We start from the raw sequence: 19,812 nt of genomic DNA on the forward strand, positions 1-19,812 counted from the left end.
GGTAGAACCGTACTTATAAATATTTGAATTTAAAAATAATAATAATTAGATTACCTAGTTATTGTATTTAAAATATTGTAAGTTTGCATTGTTATATAACATGTTATGCAAACTATACATTTATTTTTATCTTTAACAAAATCTTATCATACGTTTTTAACAGATTCTCCCACTCTCCCCTATAAATAGTCTTTAAATAATTTATTTATATTTATTGAAACATGAAACTATCTTTGAAATCATATTGTTATCGTATGATATTAGCTACAAATTGTTAAAATTAGCAAACCTGAAACCAAAGATAATTATTTTGAATATAGTTATGTCTTAAATAAATTCATTATTAGGAGTAAAATATATTCACGTCATTAAAATTTAAACAATATTACCAGTAATCATTTCAGAAAGTTAAAATTATTGATTATCATATTTGTATTTGTTACATTAGGTATAATAATTGATGATCATTTCTATGACTAAATGATATCGTATTATGTTGAATTACTATACATTCATTACTATTATTCAAGTTTAGAAGTGTTAGTTCCCGGAATGCGTCGACGCAATATGAGCACTTAACATCAAGTTATCGTCGTGTAAATTATTAGTCATTGCTATTGAGATTGAACTCATTGAGATTTAACTGATTTAATAAGCTTCTTGTGATATTATTTATTTTAAACACAACACAACATGTGTTTATAATAGTAACTAAATAAAAAAAAGGAAAATAAAATTCATTAGAAATTTATTAGAAATTTAAATGTATTTACTGATCATACATTTTATATCATTGTGATATATTGTATCATACTATGACATATTACTTTCATACTATATTTATTAATCAGCATAATATTACCATTTAGATAAATCAAAACGTAAATATTTTAGTAGTGTTTGATTGTTTGAGAATATTCAAAATTAATAGCTTCAATAATTAACAGCCGAGACCCATAGACACGGTGTAGACCAAATTCGGTGATAAAAACTACTGAATTTAACTTTAAAAAAATTTTAAAGCACAAAAAATGTCAAACAATAAAATTATGGGCGATTTTAATGGCATGTAAACTCTCCCGATGGTAAACTCTCCCGAGTTTAGTCCAATACTACCTGACGGGAACATGGCATGGCAGAAACCTACGGGTGCCCACCAGAAATTCTGTCAAAACACAACACATAAGTGTTCCAAAAACCTACAGTCCCAAAACCGAACAGTACCAACCAACCTTACAGCTAATCACCTCAGTCGCCGAGCTTAAATAAAAATAAAATAAGATTTTAGTATGGAATGCTAAAAAATTAATTTTTAATAAATAAATAATTAACTAATTAAATGAAAATGTATTTTATTGTATTGAATTTTACTCATTCATTATTCATTTTTATACTTAAAAGTTTTTCAGTTTTTCAAAAGTCGCTTTCGAGTATTGACGATCCATAGCACTACTGGTTAATATTTTTGTGAAAATAATTATCTCATTCCATACGCTGTACTTATTAGTTGTTTCATATTGTTAGTACTAAATTTATTAATAAGCAACAATAGGAAAATCCAATATCGAATGTTTTTAATCGGACTTAACTAGGTGGATTATCGAACAGAATCCAGCCATAATTATAATTCCAAATTTGGGACTGTATATACAAGTCCCACAAAAAAGGTGCAGTGGTAGCGGTAAAATTCTATTGTCTCGGAATTACTGCTGTGATAGAGGTAAGTATTTTGTCCAGCTGCATTTTACCGATACCCCCACAGTAATAACAATAGCATGTTATTATAACTTATACGATGAATGCTGTTAACATTTTGTTTTAGAGCCCATCCATAATTTTACTGAATAGAGTTCGCTTTTGTTCAATTAGTAGTTTTGTTTTATACTGCAGTATAATAAAATAATATACTATAAATAATTTTAATGTAGTTTCCATTTATGTATTGATATCAATGCTGAATAATATTATACCACAATCAAACTTTTAATTGAATGATGCATTTATACATCAACTTTGATATAGGTACCTACCTACGTCTCTTTTTGGTTTGAAGTTTTAATCTAAACATATAAAATTTGTGGTTTGACATGCATCATTTAAAACATGGTGATATACCGCTAGTTATTTCTTTAATAACTGGTAATTAAATGTTTTGACGTTCTGCAAAATACTGAGTGAATAAATTTTAGTTTAATTAGACCGATTCGTTTTCATTTCGTAGTAGACTCTACAAAACAATGGCGGTTAAATTGCAATGATTATGACATAAAAGTAGTTTAATAAAAAATGTTAAACAAGCTTAATTTGCTTTCATCTAATAATTTCAGCCAGTAATATTAAACTTTCTGATAAAACAAAAAAGTATTTGACCCCCACGTCTCTATTTCGCTTTAATAATATTCCCTTAAGGTCTTCCCTTAGGCATACATCTACATGTTTTTAAATTAATTAAAAAAATCTAAATTTGGTTGATTCAAGTATAATAAATTTAACAATACAAATATATTGACAGAAGTATTGTGGTCTTCCTGGAATATTTTAGCTTATAAATTATTAACATAAGATGTATCATGTATTAGGTATAAACTATTATTTTTAATTGTATAGAAATTACAGCATGTATAATACATGGCTATTCTGACTATATGAAGTAATAATTTAAGTATTTTGATGTAATAATAAAATAATTACTATACTTTAAAAGTTAAAAAAATAATTACACATTCTTCTTTTCTTTTTCTTTCTTTTTTTTTAGATTCTGAGCGGAGCGATGAATGTATTGATTTTACCATGATGTGTGTGTTTTTTTTTGTGTGTCTGTCATCACGTTTTGGGGCAGTAAAAGTGCTTCGATTTTTGACTTCAGTACCTCATTCGATCAGAAAGTGAATCTAGTTGGTACTTTGGGGGGTCAAAAGTGAAAAATTCTTAATACTTTTCTAAATAATCGAGAAAAACAAACTAAAAATTAAGGGAAAAACGGGAAATTTTATGCACACTCATTTTTCGACAAAATCGATTTTGGTTTTTGATGTAACTTTAGATACATGCAATTTTCACCGAATCTTTATATAAGTACGTATATCATATCTCCCGTGCAATTTTCAAAAAATTTCGACTTAAGTTGAACTATTCATAGGCATTTGAAATTTTCGATCATTATTAGTTTTTTTAAAAATTAATATCGATAAAAATTTATTTGTTCGGCAGAAAAGTATGAAAATTTAATACAAGGCACTTAACATATTGATACAATAGCAGTTGAAAAATAAAATAAATTCATCAATTTTTTTTTATGTGCATTCAATGTTTGAGTTTTGACAAAATACGTAAAAATTACGAAAATTCACAAATTATTTCAAGCTAGAAATTCATAAAAAATTTTATTCTTAAATCTAAGATTTGAAAATTGAATACAAGATTCCTTACAAGTTTGTCAATCTTTATCACAAATTAAAAGTCCACTGGAAATTCAAATTTGCATTTGAAATTTAAATTTTTACAATATTGGATTTTCACTGGATTTCACATTTAGCGATTTTCTTATTTTGGTGTAACTCTAAAAGTCTAAAACAAATGACCGCAGATACTTGAAATTTTCACTAAATGTTTATATAGGCATTTTCTATACTTGAAAAAATTTTCAAAATATTTAGAGGTGTTTTGAGCTGTTAACTGACATTTAAATTTTTCAAATTTTTTAGTTTTTTTTTCTATAAATATCGATATAAATGTATTCGTTCGGTAGATAAGCTTGAAAAATAAATACAAGGCTTCTAACACATTTTAACAATAACAGTTGAAAAATTAAATTAATTCATAGTCACAATTTTTTTTACAAGCATCCAAAGTTTGAATTTCGATTACATAATATGTAAAAATCACGAAAATCACGAAAATTCGCAAATTATTTTAAACTAGAAATTTATAAAAAATTTTCTTTTTAAATCTAAGATTTGAAAATTTTTAATAATCTATAATATATCCTAGACAGGTAAACCGTTTTCGCTCAGAATCGTTTTTCGTATACAATGATGATATAATATCATTGGATTCAAATTTAATTCCATCCATTACAGTAACCCACTATTATAACCTATTGTACAGCAGAGCGACATCCACGAATTACCCGCTTTTTTTTTTTTTTGATTCGTCGGTTATAATTTTAGATTATTAGAATTGTTAGAAAATATTCAAGTTTTATTTTAAAACCAGTTACATACTTACATGGAAATGAAATATTTATTTAGGTGTTCTATGTTATATTATATGCCACTTTTAAAATTTGACGACTAAACTCGTCGTATGTATAAGTAAATTAACAAATATTTAGCAAGTATAGATATTATTTAAATTAATTTGAAAAAATTTTTATAATAATTATTTAGGTACCTACTAAAGGTGATCAAAAAATAATTCAGGAGTAAGCACTTCTTATTACTATACGTTTTGATACACAGTCTCCAATCTAATTACACATAATTCTTACGCAGTTACACCTATACTTTGTCTGTGAAACTTTCAACTGATAACTAATGAATAATAGATAAAGTACTTACAACAGTTCCCTAAAATAAAAGTTATGCGCTCATCTATTTTTTTAAACCCTATTCTATGAAAATATTAATTAAAAATTGTGTTATAATATAGGAACCAATAATTTAGGTAATAACTCATATGGCTATATAAACGTAAAAAAAGACTATTTTTAATTTTGATGTGATTAATTTTCACCTTATAAAGTATAGGTACCTTAAATTATGAAAAAATAACCTTTTTAATGTGGTATATCTCTTTTATTTTTTATTACTTTCAAAAATGATAATTTAAAACAATTTTTTTTTTAGTTTGATTTAATAAAAATAATTTGTAGATTTATGGTTTAATTATGTATGTTTTTAATTAACGCACTGAAATAGCCTAAGAGTTAAGAAAAATTCGATAAAAAGTTGAAAAGTGTCGAAGATAGATCAGCGAATGTTTAGTAGGTAGGTTTAGTTTTATTTAAAAAAAGTTAATTTTCCCATAATTAAAAACTAATCGAATCCAACCTACTCCACTTCAAAGAATTTTTTTCGTAACTTAAGATAAACTACATTATGAAGCCAGCCGGTCACTTTCCCAAATTACATATTGTATATTATTACTCATATATAGTCATATAATATATGCATTATATAATAATATGTAAAAAAATGTTTATGATTAGTCTTGATATTTAATCAATATAAAATCTTAATTTACTTTAAAAATTTAAATGACCAAGATTTTAAATAACTTAATAATACATATCATGCTACTTTGCAGTTTAAAAAAACTTTAGATAAAATGTATATCTTAAATTACACAACATAATTGCGTTTTTCTTTTAGGTACTGTAATGCAACTTGTTATTGTTAGACAATTACAATTTACATCGATATATTTTTAGTAAAATATTATAAATGGTTGTTATCGTATACTTACTTACTTATTAGTATTAGATTGTGTATGTTTTTATACTAGGTTCCTAAAATATCCTCCAAAATTATATTAAAATATAAACTTTGTTTTTGAATGTTTAACTTCTTCAATTATTGAAAACATTTAAAAAAGAAACACAACTAAAGTCAATTTGTGATTGTCTCACTAAAATAGTAAAATTAAACAACTTCTAACTATGATACTGTGTTTAGCATATTTAATGCAATGTATATACAAATAATACAAGGTTTTTTTAAAATATAATGATAAGTTTTTGTCTGAAATAAATTTAAAAAAAAAAGCAATATTCAAACATTATAATTTTAAACGTATTTTTGTCTGTAATTTCATATTAAAAAATATAAACTAAAAGCATATTCTATAAAAGTTGTATGAGATTATTAAATTGTTTAAATTCAGTTAACGTACCTACTTATATTATTAATTATAAAATCCTTTGAATTTACTGATCAATAATTCTCAAGTGAAAATATTTAAATATCATCGTTTTTAATATTACAATTAGAAAAAATATGGTGGGTTATATATTAACAATACTCAACGCGCATAGATTTTTAGGACTTCATTTGATTAACACACCTCACAGAATACGTTTGTATTATGTTATAAATATACCTAATAGAGAAGGCACAGTAACCAAAAATATAATTTGAAATTGTATATGCACGACACCTTACAAGTGGCATGATATAAATTCACAATCGAATTATTACGAAGTGCTAATAATGTTTTAGGTGTTGGTATCCGACTATGATATATTTTAACATTTTAACGTTATTCGGTACCTACGTAAAAAAAACCTCCCAATTATCCGAGTAATTATATAATATATCATAATATATATATATATATATATATATATATTACTTTTTTAGTAGAAATGGCGTGTACATAATATATTCGCATATACTATTATAATATCATCGTTATTTTTCCTACGGGCGTATGCAGAATAATACACCATGATATAGGTATATATATATATATACATCACATACATATTATGTCGAGCAAGACGCGCGTGTACACAACTTACATTAATAATAATAAATAATAACGTAATAAACAAAAGGAAAACGTAAAAGTCATAAAACTTAAACGCGCCTTTAATAATATACGTGTGTGTGTGTTGTGAGGAGGGGATGGCGACGACTAAGACATTTCGCTTTTTTTTCTGTAAGGGTAGTTCTCCGGTTACGCAGGTCAGTGTCCGTCTGGGCCGACGATGGTCGTTACGCGAGGTCAGTCGTGTCACGCACCCACTTACGCATCGCGCAACGACTACCGCGGGCAACCCTCAACCCCGCGCTGACAGACGACGCCTCGCCACCACCGACCGACGCGGCTATCAGCGTTTATTATAACACACTATAGGTACTATACCGAGCATACCGTATACGCATGTATAATATCCTACGTATACCTACATAATATCGTCATACACACAAACACGGAAAATACTGAATATATATTACGTATTATGTTAATAGAGTGCATATTTATATTTACTTTAATAGCGCTTTTGCAGTCGTCCACGGCGTTCCCGAGGGAAAATCGTTTTATAACCAGAACTGTATTATATATTATACATTATAATATTATTATATACGCACAAACACACTAGCGCACACATGCACACACGCACACACGCATGCACGCTCACAAATCCAAACGGGCTAATGTACATTTTATTATTGTTATACATATATGTTTGTGTTTAACTTTGTTAAGAACATACTAGACATGATGCAATTACGTGTGAAATGAGCAAACTTGCATCGACCCTCCTATTTATATGCAAATATATTATATATTATATAGCTCATGGTGCATCACGCACAAACACGCGTGAATGCAATCTGGAAAATATACACACACATTCGTAGACGAGTTCATGTGTTTTCGTGATAAGAAGGCAATGGTAGTCAATTTTCGTGTGAGTGTGCGTGCATTGATCGCTCTGGTATACGCACACAATTAAAATGCAATGACCTATTGGATGTCGGAATCAATAACTAGCCGGCGGCTCCTATGTATATAATGCACACTATATAAATGTCGCGTACATAAAATATAATATTATTTTGTACGTAATGTACCTGCCTACCTATAAAATATAATATCATAGCAAACGTCAGTATTTAGACGAATAGTTTATAACCGTATCCTCATGCCTCCATGTTATCCGAACTCGCCTCCATATAGGTACGCGCCGTGATCATACGAATCATCAGATTTAGTATAATGTATTATCTACACACAGTTATATATTATATATATTTTATAGAGATACAATTATACTATGTACATAATGTATAATATAATAAACTGTAAATCATGTAACCAAAATGTCTACATAATAACACGTCATATACTTAAGTTTTTTATAAAAAAATTATGTGGCCTATTATAGATTTTATAGCTATGCCCACGGTTACAGTGTCCGCTGCGTCCTTCATATCTTTTGTTGTCAAGGTTTAGGTTACTTATTGATTATTATTGTTGGTTTAATAAAACTATTATGGAAACATAATTTGTATCAATTGTATCTATACATAGAGTATATGTGGTTATATTTTATTATATAACTCAATAAATTAAAATTATTATTTCGTAAGTTTGCAATATTTGAATATTTCATACAATAGTTATCCGTTAAAATTTTTGCATAAACAGACATCACAAGGAGGGGTGGCTTACAAGGATTTAGACCCCCGAATATAATTATATTATTTATGCACGTAAACCATGTAATAGTGGTACGGGCCACTTATCTTAAGATTATGTAAGTCCTTACTCCTTACCACCACAAAAAAAATCAATCTTATGTTCACTTGTGAATTTTAGTTAATAAATCTTAAATGCATTTAATATAATAAGTTAATTTTAAGTTAATGTTAGTTGTACATACTTAAATTTAAATTCATAAATTACTCTGTAATCTGAGTAGGTACTTAGCATACGAACATGATAATATGTAGCATTATTAAGACTACGGACATATCCGTTAATCCTGTTATACCTACCTAATTATGTATATAATATATTTATAATTTTATTAATTTATTTGAAGAGTTGTTTAAAATCATCGATACACTTTTAGATAAATAGTCAATAAATATAAAAATTAACTGAAAACATTGGTTTAATGGTTATATAATATTATAAAGGATTCGTTTTCCATTCACATAATGTTGAATGTTGCTTTTGAATTTGTTTATTTAAATTATATTTTACATCCTATAGGTTTAAGTGGTATCGTTACAAATACATTTTTACAATAAGCACACGTCATTATAAGGTTAATAATTAAATTAATATTAGTCAAAAAGAAATAATAATTGTATATAAAATAATAAATAATATACTTACATTAAAAATAGGTATGGGGAGAATGTCCATTTACCACGTATACATTGTACATATCTATTTTTTAAATACCACAATATATATGTATAGTATAATACAGTATATACATTTAATATGTGTAATATAAGGATTTCTTTTTCAAACAATTTTCAGTAATTGATTCGACAGAACACGTGATAAACTCAACGTTATAAATTTTGTTATGGGATTTTAATGACACATCCTACCGATGAAGTACTTTATAGTATAATATAATATATAATACAGCAATACTAGCTATGTAATGATAACGAAACGTCCAGAGCCGGTTTATCGAAAATACGGGGTGACTCACTAGCCAAAATAACACATCTATAAAAAAAAATATCACCGTGAGAAATATATACGTACTAGTTAATTGAATTAGTCACCATATTATTATGCTAGTACACTTTTTCCTAGAAGTTTTACTTAATGACAAAACTTCTCAGTGTTTTAAGTAAGTCATAAACAAATGGATTTCATTTGCTTAATTGTTTATGACCGAAGTACACATACAGACATCACTCACTATACAACATAATATATCGCAATGTAAATAATATATTATCGGATTATCCATTACATTTTATTTTAGTTTCGCTATCTGACTGTTAAATTTCAAATTAATTAGAAAATTTTAAAAGACAAAACATATAGCGGTGATGGGAATTCATTATTTCATTCGGAAACCTGCGTCAATGTGACATTTGTCTAACAAAATATTAATTATTTCAATAATATTATAATATATACTGCAGATATTGGATCACGTCATTTGAATGTTTGATATGATATAATATACATTCCTAAATTTTTACTTAACCATAGATAATAAAATTGTATTATGTAAGTATAGTTGTATTTGTTCAATTACTATAATACCTATTTTATTTATATTTAACTATCATTTTAAAATAGCCAAAAAAGTTATGTTCATTTATCTATAGATGTAGATAGCCATAGGATAGAAACGTTTTATAATTAATTAAAAAAAAAAAAAAAAGTATAGTTGTAGTTGAATTATATATAAGTAAAGTAAGTAAAATAGCTAGCATGTACCTGTATCTAAGTATTTAAGTATATTTGATCATTAACTTACACACGCAAGTCACAACTGATACCTTGAAAATATTTTCTTTCATTAATCTATTCTCATTTCGTTCTCCATTTCGTGGTTATAGAAAATACAATTTGATTAATTATTTATCGAGTGGTTGAGTTCAATTAATGTATGACTTGCAATTCCATTATATCTTTGAGTATAAAAGATATACATTGTATGATATTATTATACCTATGTTATGTATAAACTAAAACTTAATTTAACAACTTATTATAGATTATAGAAACTTTCTTTTTCTAATTAGGTACTCATATTTTGAAGACACTCAAAGTTTATATTTTAAAACACGAAGCCTAACTAAAAAAATTTATAATTACGTATAATGTTTTTATACGTACCTATCGAAAATGTATTGTTGATTTGTAAAAATAATGAACTACATTTTTAATAGAATATATTTTATGAATAGTTTATAAGTTTAAAGTATCTAATAGCTGTAATATATTATCTTATAAATTGTTATAATTAGTATAAATAAACGGTGTAAGGTTTAAATTAGGTTCTTTAATTTTTCTTACCTACCTATGCTCTAATTTAATATTAAATATTATAATCATAATAATATTTAATTATACATTTTTATTTGGTCTTCTCACACTATTACTTAAAACATGCGCTCGAATCTATATTTAAAATTCCTTTTTTGAGACGTTTGTCTAATAAAGGTAAAATTCAGAGATTTCCATCGTTATAATTATTAAAATTAAAAAATATTAAGGGAAATATCTAAATCTCTCTTTGTTATATAAATTGATAAGTCTTTATTTTTTATTTATAGTAAATTAAAATGTTTCAGTACATTACGTGATATTACAAATATTTTCTTTTGTACAATTTTGATAACGTTAATAATAATAAATAATAAAATACACCATTCAGAAATAATACGAAAACTTAACTTTAAAATGTACAAAAAAATAAAAAATATATACAAGAAATATAGATAGACGCTTTTAGAATATTTTAAGTTATCGTACCAAACAATATCTGATTGAAATTATGTATTTTCCAGTTAATAGTTTAGTAACATCGTATAGAAAGGGTAGGTACAACGTAATTCTGTTAAATGATAAATACAATATTATCGTTAAATAATATTGTAACGCTAATGATATTAAATTGTAAGTATTCTCTAATTTTCATTAGGTATTTCCTATAATTTTTTTTTTTTTATATTTTTTATATTATTACGCGTATCAGTATTTTAAATAATACTGCAGTAATAAGGAAATGGAGTTTGTACTCTGTGAATAAATACATTGTTTACTAAACATAAATCAAAACTATGCACTGAAAAGGTTTAAAAATAAAATATCATTGTTAATGTTTATTATGATAAAATATAATTTTTGTATGACTTCTTTTTTCTTGCTAATCGTGGTAGGGGATTGTAGAAAAAAAACAGGAATTGGAGTTAATTAAATATATAAAGAGTATTGTGTCAAATAATGAAAAACTGTCGTTGAGTATAAATAAAATCGTTTTCGTAATTTTTACTATTAGACATATTGTATTAATATTTACTAATTAGTAATTACCAATCAATGAAATATAAATGCATTCATTATAGTTCGAATATTGTAATTTGTCATAATAAAAATATAACGAGTACTCAAATACAAAATATAATTAATAACTTTGGTATAATTATATATTTTTATCAACGGTGGAATGTGGAATGTAGATGTTGATATGATTTAGCAATACATTTAAGATCTGTCGTCCTCAAAATGTAAAAGTTAAATAAAATCTTACCTATTGAAGTGGTGTGCAATACTTATCCAGTATATCTATTATACAGTATGGTTCAATAGTCTGAGTGGGTTGTGTAAATAATTCAGTGACAACTTTATATGTACAACAAAATCTAATTGTACGAATATGTTTAAACAAAAGGATATATTAGGGTCCTCCACATAAAATTATATAGAACTTAAGGCACTTTGAGATTAATTTACCATTTTATTCGAGTCAAATAAATTTGAAAGTAAACAAGTTAACAAATTTGAGATTAAAATTGCACAACATTCTAGTAAACAAAAACAAAGTTTTGTTAACTATTTCATAGATAATATAGGTCCAACTATGTTTCATTCTATGCCATTAAATATTTAAAAAAGTTAAGCTTTTGAAGTTATTTAATTAATAAAAAGAATTATATTTATTTACTTGATGGAAAGATAGTTATAGTAAATTTTAGTTATACTGTCTGTGTCCATATAGTTGATCATTACTACCACGTCACACGACCACCGGCGATTATAAATGAATATGGTTTTATATCATTAACTTTTCCATAGTGTTACAATTATGAAAAAAGTGCGTTGGCGATGGCGTAGTGAAAGTCATCACAATGCTGTTAATCTGATAAAAATATTTTTTTAAATTTAATAATGACTACAAATTTGGAATGACACTGACGACTTTAACCATTATTAATATGGTTTTCTTAAGCAAATAAAAAAATTAGGTAGGAACTTTTGTTAATTTTTTAACTCACTTATAAGGGATGGTTTTATAAATATATGCATGAATATATCTATAATTCATATCAATAATTAATATTAAAAAAATAAAAATACTTTTTCAAACTTTATACCGCCTTTAAATGGTTTTGTGATGTTTAATATTTAATTTTTAAAATAACAAATGTTTTATAGGTATTCAAAGTTTTGTGCACAGTGAATTTGTTTGATACTTATCAAACTTAATTGGTGTAGTATAATATTCAGTGGCAATACCAACTTTTAATTTAAAAATATAGAAACATTTAATTTTGATTGCATGTTATAATAAATTATAGATTGTTTTTATGAACCATTTAGGGTATCACAATCCAATTTTGTACATATAGCTATATTGTACAAAGTTTCTGAGTGGAGGGTGTAAAGATGTTAAAACTTAAAATTAATGTCCAGCCAAACAAATAATTTTACCTTACTACCCTAAAAAATTACTCTCAATTTTATTAATATAAAATACGAATGCATATTTCACGAGGCGTTTTTTTTTTTTTTTTTTTAATGAGTTTAATTTTTTAATTTTTCATCAGCCACGGTACTTTTTATGATTATTTTATATACTAAGTATGATTACAGTTTAAAATAATTACGAATTCGTTAAAATGATTATTACGTTTTAATTAAATTACTGGTTGTACTATTATCAAAGCGTTAAGCTGATTTTTTTTTATCAAGTATAAAATATTAAATTAAGGTTCATTCTATTATAGCAAATTTGAAATAAGTATTTGTTAATAATTTTTAAATAATTGACTTATCGTAACTTCTGAAATATGAGTGCTCTATTATTTGTACGTGAGTGCAGGTTCACTAACACATACCTAAACAATCTGAGGAATAGTATAGTTATTTTTTACTGTATATACATTAGGTTTCATAAATGTGTGATTATTTTTAGTTTGTGTGGTTTTATGTAGGTATATGTATACGCAGAAACATAATCATAGCTCATACCTAATAAATTTATATTAATCGTTTTGAGTAGATACCCTACTATTTTATTTAATATTTAAAGTAACTTATCATTAATTATGTTTTACTAATTTCACTATTTATCGGAGTGTGTATTTGTATGTGGATTTTTATGGAAATCGGTTTGATCGACAGTTAATCAAATTTTAATTATAACTAGGTATTATATAATTTATAGCTCCTTATTTTTACAAAGTTGCCACACTAAATAATTTTTCAGTGCTTCAAAACTATACTTTTGTTATGTACTAAATAGGTATATAATATATTTATGTAATACTTATAATCAATATTCTGATAGAAATTAATTACTTTTTCTCAGACCGGCAAATTTTAATTTTTTTATGTATGTTAATATTGTATCAATTAAATGTAAATTCAAATCTTCTAGAATCAAAATGTTGATACACGGTTGATCACCTATACAGTTTATTATATTAACGAATATTTTTCTGCTTTAGGTTTTTCAAAATAATTTGTATTATTTAATATCTATTACCATTTATACTATAAATAATGTATTATTATAAATATTCTACTTACTGGTGTATTTTAGTGATTTAGCTCAAGCTAAATTTTATATATATATTGGCTAGATCACCAATGCAATCTTTGCTTGGATCGAATTTCATAAGCTGATGGTTGATTGTTGACATTACAATATGCTTTTACTTATTTTTGATTTCTATTGTTAGTATAGTTTAGTTATAAGTATTACTAGTTTTAAAGTATTACTATTAAGTTTTAGCTATTTAATTACCAAATGGTTGAGTGGGTATAGGATTTCCGTAATGGAATTTATAACAATTTATATTAGCTAGAACGGTTTCTAGAATGAATGGTCTCCGTATATATCTAATATAATAATATAGCTAATCCGCAGGTATAGGTACTTGTACTTTACGGTAGACTACGTATTCCATTACATATATGAGTTAGTAAGGGGTTAAAAAATAAAAATAAAAATCGTAACATTACGAGAAAACATATTGTTACGTTCAATGTATTGTGCTTATATAATAACCAATAATTTATGGGCTAGTTATGCTAGTTATGGGCTAATTATGTAGATTATAAATATAATAATAAGTAAAATAATTAAAACCAAAAGAGAATATAAAGTGTTCATTATAGATTATCTACAGTTAATAATATAAATCTATTTTGTTAATAAGTGACTAAAAATAAATTGAAAAACATCTCTCTAAAAAAATGTCTAAATAGTTATTACAAAAATCATTTTTTTTTTTTTATTGTACAATCTGTAAGAGGAATTTACAATAAGCACAATGGAGGAGTACATAATAAGTCTTGGTTGGCTTGAATGAAGAAGCTATTCAATAATAGCAGTTAATGGCGGGATAGTAGTGATTATAGTGCACTAGTTAGCTAGTCGACTAGCAGATCACGGCACCAGCTACGCTTTAAACGTCGCGCGTCGGCCAGGGTCGACCAAGATTGTTCGAGAGGAGAGGTTTTGGATGAGAGGGTTTCGGTGATTTGAAAGTTTGAGGTGGAAACGTTTGTAAAGAGTTTCAACTGTCGGAATGAGGAGGTCACTATGGAGGGTGTCATTTAACACATAAAAGGGGGCTTTAGTTATCTGCTGGAGGTATTTAACAATAATCATAATGAATAATGAATAAATTGGATACTTTGAGTGCAACCAAAAATAATTGTGAAAATGATCAAAAATGTTAAAACAGTAAAAAAACACGTCATTATTTTTAATAAAAATCGAAAATTATTCGATGTATGAACATTTCATAGAAATATCTTATCATGCATTTCATTATTTAATAACTTTTTTATTATGTATCAATTTTTGATATCACCCAAAGACACAATTTAGTATGCCACGAGAATGTATGGTTAAGTTAGATGAATTTTTAAGTAGGTTTAGATTGTAACTAAGTATTCGAGTATATGGAAGAGATTGTTAGGTTCAGACATAATTGTAGTACGTACCTATACCTAATTCAATTAACTTAATAGCAATTGTTTTCCTCAAATTGTTTTGATTAAGGGTATTTTAGTGTGCTGTTTAAATAACTACAGAAAATAATTTTCTGTTTATCATTAAAGTACGGATGTATAATATTACGCATAATATAATGTTAATTATTTTTTGTTTTGTTTTAGGTACATCAGGTGGTAGACGACAGCATTGCCCATGGTGCAAAAGAGCGTCTGGTACGCTCCCGTTACCGTCGTCCTCATCATCGTCGTCGTCCTCGTCTTCTTCGTCGTCCTCGTCTTCATCGTCGTCGTCGGCGGCGACTTCCGGTATCAATCGACATCACCATCGGCGGAAGCACCGCCCGCGAGGACGGCGGCATTATGACAGTGCCACCAGGTCTAGCTTGGACAAACAGCGAATAGAGGCGATCAAAGAACAGATACTGTCCAAGCTTGGCATGACCGCTAAACCAAATATTACTAAGGCGCGGTCAACGAGGTTCCTGGTGGAAGCACTGGCCGTCGAACCGTTGTCCGGGTTGACTGTCGCCGACCCGGACGCCGCCGCCGCAGCCGGTAATACACTGCCACCGAGTACGCGGTTACCGACCACCAGAGACGTTGATTCGGAGCCCGACGATTTTTACGGCCGCACCAGAGAGATCATCGGATTTGCAGAACCAGGTGAGTGTTGGAACGTACATTATTATTATCATCATCATTATCGTGCTCACACCTACATATAGTACATTAAAATCCCGAATCTCATCAAATGATAATAATATAGCCCACCCGAGTTGTGTTAGGGCTGCAGCAGAAATTTTATCCGGACGACTATAAAGAGATGTGATGACTGCACTATACTATATTATTTACTCGTGTAATAGTTCTATATATATATTATATAGTTAATATCTACTCGTTCTCAAATCACGTCGTTTAGATGTCTTCGAACTCGTTAATATGTCAGTAGACGCATAAAAATTGTAAATATTTTTGTAATAAAAAAATAATAATAATAAAACAACAATATCAAATAATAAAAAAAATAATTACACGTTCAGCCAGTTCACACGGTAACTGTATACGTACATCGTTTTCCGTTTGTCGCGCTGTATATAATAATAATTACACCATGTTTTACATTATAAGCGCCTGCTTAGTAGCGTAATAATAATAATAATAATAGTTTATCTTTATTGTATTTTCTTAAATTTGATTTATTTGAAACATCGTGTAATAGCATAGCCCCCCGGCCGTACAAGTCATTGGCTTCTGGCCTGCGACCCGTGCATAGTATTATAATGTATTAGGTAGTAGGTACGACGTATATACCTTTTATCTTATACGAAGAGTAAAAATTACCTAATCGAAAAAAATATGAAAATAAATGAACACCTATTAGGCGCGATGCATTAGCAAGATATCACGAACCAATGACTTTGGGAAAAATATAACAATTGTTTCAACAGCATTTTGAAATATCACTCTTTTTCGTCAGGACGATAACTCTTCTAATTCAGCTATGCATTCTGTATATCAACTAAAATTCCATTTAACTTTTACTATATTGTAGAAATATTTCTAAGCGAGTTTTGATTTCATTTAAAAATGGGTCAGGTTTGTTGGAACAAGTTTTAGAAGAATAACAGTATTTTATGTTTAACAGCGTTATACATTATTGTAGACAAATTACTCTATATACAAATTTTTCATTTAATTTAATAAATTCTCAATTTCATATTCATGTCCAAAGATAGAATAGAACTTTTAATTCACATTTTATTTTTACTCGAATATTATATAAGTAAAATGTGTACTAAATTTTTTTAACAATAAGCTCTGTAAAGCGTATAGCTTATGCAAAAATGAAATATTTACTTCACAAGAAATTTTTGTTTGGAAAACAATTAAAACTTTATATATAGGTTATAATAAAGCACACACTACATCAGTCATATAATGTTTTTTGATAAAGTCCAACAATAACCCTTATATAATGGTTTTATTTCATATATTTATGTATTTACACTTTATAAACATAAATCAAAATAAATGGATATCCTGTGAACTTAAAAATTTGAGTATCACTGGGCTAAGTCAAAATTGGCCTCCTTTTTACGATGTTATAAATTATACAATTGTCAACACTTTTGGATTAAATTTAAAAAATGTAGTGCTACATTTTTGTGCCATTTTACATTTGCAGACTAGCAGACATAGTTGTTGTTTAAACTTTTAAAATAAAAATACATTATTAAATCGAAACGATGAATTCTCAGAACTTTTTGTATGAAAATTGAATTTGTGATTTTTCATGTTTGTAAAAAATGCAAAACAAATATTGAAGGGTATTAAATAGATAACGATATTATTTTTTTGCAAATGTCGCGAATAACGTCATATTGCGTATTATTATTATATTGATGAAAAGACATCATGCAGAAATGTGTGTTTAGGCATTTTTCCATCTACAGAAAATTATTCTGAAAATACTATCATGACTCGTGAGCATTCTAGAGATGTTTATGGTACGTAATAAACATCTAAATGGAAAAGTTTCCACTGAACAAATAGTAAAAACAATTGAAGCGTATTATATATGTATGTATGAATTATATTTTGCCTTTCTGTACGATTTGCGTTTTATCGTGAACTCGTGCGAGTTGTACGGCCGGCTCAAGGTACGTGATAAAACAATGCATATAACACAACATTATAGAGCAATGATGGATCGATGTTCGGCAGCCTGTACACAATGACAAAGGCACGACGAACGCCGAGTAATTGTTTAGTACATAATATATTATAATGAATCTATACGATTTGAATGAACACAATTTGTCAAACAACATTTTTTACAAACAACTCGTGTAAATAATTCCGCTTACAATTTATCTGCAATTATAAGTGTTTCATAAATTTTGATGGTGTACGATTAAACTATTATTATATTATATATTGTATTATACGCATTTATAATCGTGTATCTTACTACGGTATGTCTGTATAATAATTCGATTAGCTTACTAATATTATGTAAAATACATAATAATTTAAATGAACTATATATAAACTTGATAATGACCATTTTAAAAATAATATATATAATTAAAATCTGTTTAGGTACAAGATTATTATTGATAAGTATTAAAACGGAGTGAGTATTTTAATTTGAGATTTATCGCCTGAATAATATTACACATATACATATCCAATTACCATCATGCTATATCAACTTGATCGGTAAATACAATATAATCCACTTATAATTGATTGAAAACTAATAAACACACTGGCGTGAATTGATTATTATCGTAAAAAACACTCTTGTAAATTGAAATTAAAGCACTAATGTATACCGATTAACTTTTTAGTAATAATATACTACACCTAAATATACATGTATATATATTATTCCAAAAATACAACGGGCACTACATTAAGTTCCATCTACCGTCGACGAGATTACAAGTACTTTATTTACATGGCATATGTATAATATGCCTACACAAATAAAGTAGAGTTATTTTTAAAAACAAAAAAATATATATATTTTAGAGCGTTTCGGTGAATATTCACTATCGTTCATCGTGTTCCGTGTGATCACCACTTTATACCGACGGTTTAAACTCCATTTGTAGTTTGACGCACAATATATAATATATCATATATGTATGATGATTTTTTTTTATGTATATTATACACCCGACAAAACAAACGAACAAAGGTATTATACGACTAGATTAAAATTTAAATAAATCGGTTTCTTGGTTTTTTTTATTTTTATATTGGTTTTAAAAAAAATAATAATAACGAGCGAAAAAATTAAAGACGAGTTGGCATAGATATAGCACGCATTGATATTTGATGGTTATTTGCTATGTAAAGTACGAAGTTCGTATCAAATAATAATATCAGGGGCGTCATTTGCAGAATGCAATTGTACATTTGCATCTCATACATTATACCTACATCATAGATCCCATATATTACAGATTTTTTATTGAAATTTATAACTTTTTAATTTTTTTAACATCAAGGATAATATCATAACATGATTATAGTCTTACCTAGTCATTTTTAATGATAAAACTAATTGTTTTTGAGTTTAAATACTTCCGAGAATAAATATTTATTGAAGATTTTAAGTAAGTATACTATATGTCTATATATATTATTTACTGTAACTATCTAACACACCTACTATTTTAAATTATCTTCTAAGTTTTAAAATGCTTAATCAATTTTAATGCAATATGTTTTTATTAATCTTTTAACTACTCGTTTTCATTTTATTATAGTGGAACATTAGTTACACCTTATATACATATAAATATTATACCCACACTTAACACACAC

The 19,812-nt window shown here is 26.9% G+C and overlaps 1 protein-coding gene across 1 annotated transcript in view; it reads left to right on the forward strand.

Annotated features, from left to right (window-relative positions):
- The window catches only part of LOC107169411 (inhibin beta chain-like), a 70,040-nt gene that overhangs the window by 7,099 nt on the left and 43,129 nt on the right, over nucleotides 1–19,812 (forward strand). The window contains exon 2 of the mRNA XM_015519139.2: nucleotides 15,634–16,134. Coding sequence (XP_015374625.1) covers nucleotides 15,634–16,134 — 501 coding nt within the window. The remainder of the gene's footprint in view (nucleotides 1–15,633; nucleotides 16,135–19,812) is intronic.

This window comes from Diuraphis noxia, unplaced genomic scaffold (assembly GCF_037042655.1).
Source record: "Diuraphis noxia isolate RWA-SAM2 unplaced genomic scaffold, SU_Dnox_SAM2 contig0002, whole genome shotgun sequence".
Classification (NCBI taxonomy): Eukaryota; Metazoa; Arthropoda; class Insecta; order Hemiptera; family Aphididae; genus Diuraphis; species Diuraphis noxia.